The sequence below is a fragment of the Tetrao urogallus genome (genome assembly GCF_951394365.1).
Source record: "Tetrao urogallus genome assembly, chromosome: 19".
NCBI lineage: Eukaryota > Metazoa > Chordata > Aves > Galliformes > Phasianidae > Tetrao > Tetrao urogallus.
The window spans coordinates 6,115,043-6,122,972 of record NC_136832.1 but is presented as its reverse complement, the minus strand read 5'-3'; the positions used below and the strand labels follow the sequence as shown (position 1 = coordinate 6,122,972).

The 7,930-nt window shown below is 49.3% G+C and overlaps 1 protein-coding gene across 1 annotated transcript; it reads right to left on the bottom strand.

The window, feature by feature from the left end:
• Window positions 1–2,971: 2,971 nt before the first annotated feature.
• EXOSC2 (exosome component 2) lies at window positions 2,972–6,643 on the bottom strand (the record flags this gene model as incomplete). The annotated part of the gene is made up of 9 exons (XM_079544521.1): window positions 2,972–3,052; window positions 3,451–3,579; window positions 3,767–3,943; window positions 4,885–4,953; window positions 5,110–5,175; window positions 5,323–5,412; window positions 6,212–6,257; window positions 6,333–6,434; window positions 6,519–6,643. The coding sequence occupies 9 exons, from the start codon at window positions 6,641–6,643 to the stop codon at window positions 2,972–2,974; spliced, it is 885 nt and encodes a 294-aa protein (XP_079400647.1).
• Between the last annotated feature and the right edge of the window lie 1,287 nt (window positions 6,644–7,930).

Sequence of the window (7,930 nt, the reverse complement as noted above, 5' to 3'; positions counted from 1 at the left end):
TGTGTGAGTTGTTACACCTAACAGCTGCTATGATGTTCTCTCCATTTCCTCCATAACAACATATTCAACTTCTTTACAAATGCCAAACTTCAGCATATTAATTGCTGGTCCTCAGGAACCTGAGACGACCATTTGAAGGCTGCCTTTTGTCTCAGTGGAATTTCAGTATCTCCTCGGGCTTTGCATTTACACCATTCATGTGAACAGCAAAACTGCACGCAGATGATACAGAAGTAACATAATAGCAGCAGTAACTGGATTAACAATCCATTAGCACAAATCTGAAATCCCAGTGGTTATTAACTGGGAGTGAAGGGAGGGGTTGCTCTTCTCCACATTAGCACATGAATAAAAACTGGCACCAAGAAGCAGGACATCTATTTCTACAGATTTTGTGCCGTAGTTTCTGCAGACAACACTCACCAGTGCTTACACTCTTATGTGAACCTGCAAGAGGGGTCCTGACTTTCCCATCCCGCTTGCCAGACCTCCTCCCTCATCTCTGGTAAGCAATGGGGAAAAGCCATTTGCCATAAAGCCTCTATGGATACTGTGAGCCTCAGCTTGTGAAGTGGATGAGCACTGCAGCTCTCACTGTTTATCTGAGAGACAAACCCACAGGGCTTCAATCACATTAACAGTGAATGACTGCTGGGCAGGAACTTCTCTTAGATTCCTTCGAAACTGCTCGGGAAGTTTCTCCCTCCCATCTCTTTAGCCGCTGGTTTGCAAAGCTGCGCTAGATGGAGCTGCAGGAACTGCCAGCAGTGCCCGCGCTGAAGCCCTGTTGGAGGATTTAGCTCTGGGCATTGCACGGCCCCGGCTGAATTTGCAGAGAACAGCAATGACCCCTCGTGGCCGTGGAGAAAAGCATCAGCACCGTCACTCCCATAGTTCAGAAACGATGAATAAGCAAATCTTTCCTGCTGCTGCTCCAATTCTTAGGTCAAAGAACAAAAGTGCCAGGAACTGGATGAGTCACGTACTCATATCCTCAAGGCATTGAGCAGCTGAAGCAGTCTAGACCTTGAGCTCATTGTTTCTCAAGTTGAATATTCATTTATCGAGCATAAGCAAACAAAGTTGTTCATGCTGGGAAGTGTTGGCATGAGAGCCTACAGTCTGCTAAAGCTTTTAGCCTCTTTGTGCTGTTCCTGCCCACACAAATGTGGGTAATGCTGATACCAGCCTCACACACAGACCTGACAGTGTCACCATCAGGCTTCAGCCCTCAGCCTTTCCAGATCATCTTGTGAAAACAATCACATCCTCACTTCCTAGGGAATCTTCCTAACACTCAGAAATAACAGTTCCTGGACCTTGCATGGGACAGTCCACCAACACATCCTTGGAAATTTAAGTGCTATTTTATAGAGGCAGCATGGAGTGAAGTTTGAGTCTTGCAGCAGCAGAATGGATTACCTGTGTCCTTGCTTGTCCTCAGCCACTGAGCTCCATAATGCTCTGGTATTTAGGCAGCAGCATTGGTGGCAGACACCCAGCCCTTGTTTTTTGGAAGGAAATGAAGCAGAGCTGCTGAAGATTACTGCAAACACGATCCAAAGGTGCCACCTAGTGCTTACTCTTAACCACAGGCAGAGCAGTCTAAACCAGATGAGAAGCAAGCAAGGGTATTTCTAGTTTCCAGGAAAAGATTGAGCAGTTTTCTTCCTTTAGAAGATGCAAGGCAAGATGAAAATGTGAAATGCCATAACCAGACACAGGGATAATTAGGGCAGTCTTTTTGCTTTTTCAGTTTCTAACAAATACAGCACAGAAGTGCATGCAGCTCTAATAAAAAATATACACACACCACATACAAACAGCTCTAATACAGCTAATACCAGAGATCTGAAAGGATACCGAAACAAAAACATCACATCGGTTCTCAGGCAGGGAAGGCAGGTGATGGAGTGCAGTGTGGAGTGCACTGCCCTGCGGATGTGGCCACCTGGCCAATGTCTGCTGGGCTCCCCTTTCTCCCCAACAAAGCTGCACGACACACCTTTCCTGCAAAGAAATCTTGAGAGAAAGTCACTATGAACAGTGCCAGATAATCTACTTACTCACCCCACATGGAAAACTTGGTGAAGAAGAAGGTGAACTGCTTGAAAAGGCTGAAGAACAACTAAAGAGGAGGCAAGAGGACAGTTCAACCATTTAAGTCTCCTGGCAGAAGAAAACTTCAAGCCAGCTGTAGTTCTCTGCCTAGACCAAATTAATTTGAGAGCAAGAAAAGCCAAGGCACGCACCAATGACTATTTAAATTACAAGAACTTTATTGAAATGTAATGCATTTCATAGAAAACAACACCAGAGCCTCCTCAGATAAAGAGCTCACCACATCACGAATATAAAAGGGACCAGCAGGATAAAGAGACTGAGAAGGCACTGCTCACCCATGGCTGCCTGGCCCATCTGGACAGCCACGTCTGAACTCAAACCCTTAGGACACAGAAGCCATGAACAACACACACACAAAACATGGCTCAAAATAATCTAAGGACTCATACTTGTGAAGTCTCAAAAAAGAAAAAAAACCCCACACAAATCTGAGTCAAAGGACAGACTGGCAGATCTGTATCATAAAGGAAAATCAAAACCATTTTAAAAGCCTCTGGGGAGAAAGAAACCAAGCACAAAACACATCCCCTCCTCCCTAACTTCCTAGAAGTTCAGGAGCACTATACACAGCAACACGTGTCATGAGATATGTCCCAATTGCATCTGTGTCTTCATAAAGGTCAGGTATCTATTTCCCAGGCTGCTGCACTAAAAGGCTATTGTACTTAAGTACTATTTAGTACTATTGTACTAAAAGGGCTCAGGAGATATTCAAGGAGTTTAAATGACCAATTGTGGGAGTTTCTGAAGTGTGGAATGGACACTGGTGACTGGAACACTGATTAAAAAAAAGTACTGAGAACCAAAAGCTGCCATGGTGGGGATTTTAAAGTGACCTCTTGCAGCACTACCCCTCTAGATCCAGCAACTTCTGTCGGGTTTCCAGAACAATCTCCTCCATCACCTCTGGTTTCAGAATGTCCTTGATCTGGAATGGAAAGAAAAGTCACATTGGCACCGAAGAGAAGTTACTAGCACTGGAAGATAACTTTGGGCTAACACCTCTTATAAAGACCATAAGAAATCAAAGGAAAGGCTAAAAGCCTTAACTGAAGGCCATTCTGCACTGACTGGAAGGCTCCCCCAGTTGGAGCTCTTGCTGCACACCTTTTCTCTGTGATTGTTTAAGTTCTACCAGGATATCACACGTGTCCAAGGCAATTTATGTCATGCATGAGAGCAGAAGTTCATATTGTCACTACAGATCTTTTGTAAGGGCAAAAGGAAGCCCCACCATGTAACTTACTGACTTCAACAGCGGCAGATTCAGCCTTCCCAATCCCTTCCCACGCTGTGGAATAAAGTAAACAGCGCTGGTTTCAGTACCTGATGAGGAAGGGATGCCTCATAGCAATACAGGATGCTAGTGTCAAAGAGCATCAACTTCTGAGTAACCAGAGCCACAATGCAGTTTCGGAGCCGTGAGATCACCTCCCGGTCAGACAGGGGAACTGGCTGAGGAAGGACAGAGGAACAGAGATGAATACACAGGGAAATAATGCAAGCCTTCTGGAAAATAAACATTTTGCCACAAATCCAATACCACTTCTTGAACATCTTAAGTGATTCACGTGCCTGTTGGATCACAACTAGCAAAACGCCACTGGTAGAACACAGCTCGTCATTTTCCCTGTCCCCTCACCTCTAAGTTGGTTGTAAAGCCCCCTGCTTCTTCATCTTTCTGTTCTGGAGTTGGGTAGATCCAGATGAAACCGTTGTTACCGAGGATCACAGATGCACCACAGGGCAAGTCATGGAAGTGAGTCTTCTGGCGTTTCACAAGGGAGGGCGAGACCTGAACAAGCACACCCTGGCCAAGCTGAAGAAGAGACCATGAGACTCAGCATGAGAGACAGTGTGCTGCCACAGGTAATAACCAGTCACCGACATGCACTGCACTCCTGGTCTAGAAACCAGTCAATTTAACATCGTTTCCCGTGAAACAGTGAATATAAAACCTGCTTGCCTCTGGGAGTGCTGGGAGGATTAGCTAATGCCTGTGCAATCCTTTGAAGATGAAGAATACTCTCAGTGCTTAGGACAAATGTTAATATCTTGATTGTAACTAGACATCAACCATCCTGCAGAAAAATGAGGACTGAGAGGCCCAATTTAGCAGAACATTTTCCCCCTTAATCCAGTCGCTGTCCTTCACCCTTTGTGCAAAAAGCACATTTTGCTTTCATCTTTTAAGTGCTAATACCCTCGGTCTGGTAATCCCAACTGCAGCCTACGCTCCAGTGGCCCCTTGGCTTATTTCAATGCGCAAAAACAGAGATAAATGCCAACTGCATAAAGCCTAAAATAGAGCCCTGGAGTGAGAAGCAAGCCCTGGGGACAATGGCCTGCAGAAGAAGAGTGATAAAGTTCGAGCTAGAAGATTTCTCTCCTCAGAGCTCAACTGGTGGGAGAAACAGATTCACGCAATAAGTTTGGAGAGGAATAGCAGCAGTTCAGAGGGCATTGTGTCTGCATTGAGGAACTCTGCTCTGAGCTCCCACATAGGAGCTAAAATTCTTCCTAACTTACTGACGTGGGTTATAACATCATGCTCTACTCCAGAGCTTTTTTTTCCTTAAAGACCTCCCCCCAAAGCCCCATCCTGCTGCCATCTCGATATAAATTCAAAGAAATTCTACTGACATGGATAGGATTGCACTGTATTTAACAAAGGTCTGACCTCCTAACAGACTTCCGAGCACCAGGGTTAGACGCTCATGCAATCTACCTGGCAAAAAATTAGGCTTTTGAGTGACTTACCTTCCCATATTTCAGACTCCTGGTGTGCAGCGATACAGCCCCATCAGAAAATACAGACTGCACCTCTGCCTGTCAGTGCCTCTTAAGGAAACAGACTTCCTCCTGCTGCCCTGTGCCAACAGCCACCAGCTGCCCAAGCAGTGAGCTCTTCCTGCCTGGCTGAGGTCTGGCTGTCCCCCCATGCCCCTCAACTCTTCTGTCCGAGTACAAGCAGTGCAAGGATACACTGATGAGGTCCCCTTCCTGCAGATAGTCCCTCATTGCAAGCTCATCTTCCGCTGATCTCCTTCTCTGAAGAGGACAATGCAAGAAAAGTTACACATCACATAGAATGAGAAAACATTAATTAACAGCTACACGAAAGAAGGATTATCCAAGGCATCCTGCCTTGCCGCAGAAGGCAGCAATTTGGAACTTCTCTGCACAAATTGCACTCACCAGTTCCCCACCAGGTAAATTCATAGACGACAACAACAGGACTGAATCCAGCCTGGAATTGGTTTCCACTTTCCATCGTTTCTGCTGAACCTGGAGAAGAAAAATGATGTTAATGTACACTCAGAATATGAACAAAACCTCGTCAGCAGCGTGGGAAGTCACACAGCTCTACAGCAAAGCACCATGACAGCCACAAGAAATTACCAGCCAGTGCAGCAGGGGCTGTCAGAGAATCACAGCATCGTTTCAGTTGGAAGGGATCCTTAAAAGCCATCTGGCACAACTCCCTGCAATGAACAGGGACATCTGCAGGTCCCTCAGGTGCACAGAGCCCTGCCCAGCTCTGACCCTGGGCGTCTGCAAGGATGGGGCAACCACCACCACCCTGAGAAACTTGTGCCAGAGCCTCACTGCCCTTATTGTAAAAGGCCTTATACCGAATGTATAATCTCCCCTGTTTCGATTGAAACCATTTCTCCTTGACCTATCACAACAGACCCTAGTAAAAAATCCATCCCCTACTTTCTTACAGCCCCTTTAGATACTGACAGGCCTCTCTCAGCTCTCCCCAGAGCCATCTCTTCTCCGTGCTGCACAGTCCCAGCTCTCAGCCTGTCCTCACAGGGAGGTGTTCCATCCCTTGGATCATTTTTGCAGCCCTCCTCTGGACATGCTCCAACAGATCCGTGTCTCTCTTGCACTAAGGATGCCCCATCAGATCGCAGTGCTCCAGGTGAGGTCTCAGCAGAGGGCAGGACCACCTCCCTGCCCCGCTGGTCGCACTGCACCGGATGCAGCCCATGACACGGTTTGCTCTCTGGGCTGCAAGGTCTCGCTCTTGGCTTTGTTGGACCTCGTGACGCTCTCCTGGGCCCTCCCGGATCCTCACCTCCGTGATCCTCCCGACCACGATGTCTCCGACCTCGCCGTTGTACCTGGCGGTGGGACAGAGCACAGCATTACACGGCCCTTTCCTCAACCCCCCACGGGCAGCCCAGCCCTCAGCTCACCTGGTCTTCAGCGGCGTGACGCACACCAGCTTGTTCACTCTCTCCACAGCGCCGGCCACCGAGGCGACGAGCTTCTCCTCGTCCACGTAGGTGCCGTGGCCCCTGCAGACAGAACGGACGTATAAGGAGAGCCCAAGAGCGGCCTGCCTCGTCCCCTCACCGCATCCCCGCTGCCGCCGTCCCCACCTCATGTATCCCGTGTCCGTAGTGATGGTGTCTCCGGGCACCACCAGGTGCTTCTCGCCGCTCCGCCGCCCGCTCGGCCCCACCGCCTTGCGGATCACCGGCAGCCGCATGGCCACCGCCGCCATCTTGGGTGCGGGCAGCAGGGCGCCGGCGCCCCCCATTTACACGTGCCTTCCGGCCGCCATCTTGACTGCGGGCAAAAGCGCACTTGAGGCGTGGGTGCCGCCATCTTGAGTGAGGGCCTCAGCGAGAGATATATCGGCTGGGTGCGGGGCGGCCATTTTGGATCCTGGCAGGGAGATTGGGAGAGGGGGGGGGAGGAGGGCAGGGCGCGTTTAGTGCGGGCGGAGCGTCTCCATCGCTCTCTCAAGGGAAACTGAGGCACTTCGTACCGACGTGAGGGAAAGGGGACAACGATTCGGGCAGCCGGGAGCAGAGTCCCTGCCCTGACTTCTGGGGTTGGTGCTCTGTGATTTTCCGCCCTCCGCTCCCCCCTCGCAGCCGCCCATTACACGATAAACGTCCCGAGTCGGTTTTATTTAGAGTACAAGAGAGAGGTACAAATGTATTTACACCGTGTGCATATACAATCAAATAATATATAATATCAAAGTTTTGTAAATAATGTTTTACATAAATATTTACAAAGTTAAAGTGACGGGTTTTTGTTTTTTTTTTTCCTTTTTTTTTTCTTTTTTTCTTTTTTTTCTTTTTTTTTCTGGAAGTAAAACACAGTTTGTGAGAACTTTATACACCTCAGACTTATAACGAATAGCGGAACACCTTCCTAGCGTTATGGTACAGAGCTGCTCCGGGCTGTGCGGGACTGCAGAGGGCAGCAGAAGTCCCAGCTGAGCGCTCCATCAGGGCTGCGGGGAGCAATGCGGGGCGCCCTATCGGCTGCTGGGCTGTCATTGCACCGTTTGAGTCGGAAGAGACCCCTAAAAGCCGTCTGGTCCACCTCCCTGCAGTGAACAGGGACACCCGCAGCTCCGGCGGTGCTCAGAGCCCCGTCCAGCCTGACCTCGGCTGCCTCACAGCCGCTCTCAGCCTCCCGCACAGGGGAGGCGTTCCGTCCCTTGGTGGCTCTCAGCTCACCCCCTCCACCACGGCACCTGCAGACAAACCCCAGGGCACAGCTGGGGCTACAGGGACTGGGAGGGAAACCCAACTTGGCTGAAGTGGGACTGCCAGGGAGAGAAATCTGTCTCTTGGGAAGAGCTGCCATAGACAAAGCCGATGGCAGCAGCGGGGCTGTGCCACGTCTCCCTGCTGGGCACTCACTGGCACAGAGGAGAAGGGACAAGAGCAATTTTTCCTCCTATCAAATTATCTGTAGAACAGTGACTCGTCCAGGTGCAGCTCCAGCACCGAATGCACCAGCAAATCCATACGGGACATCCCGCCGTGCC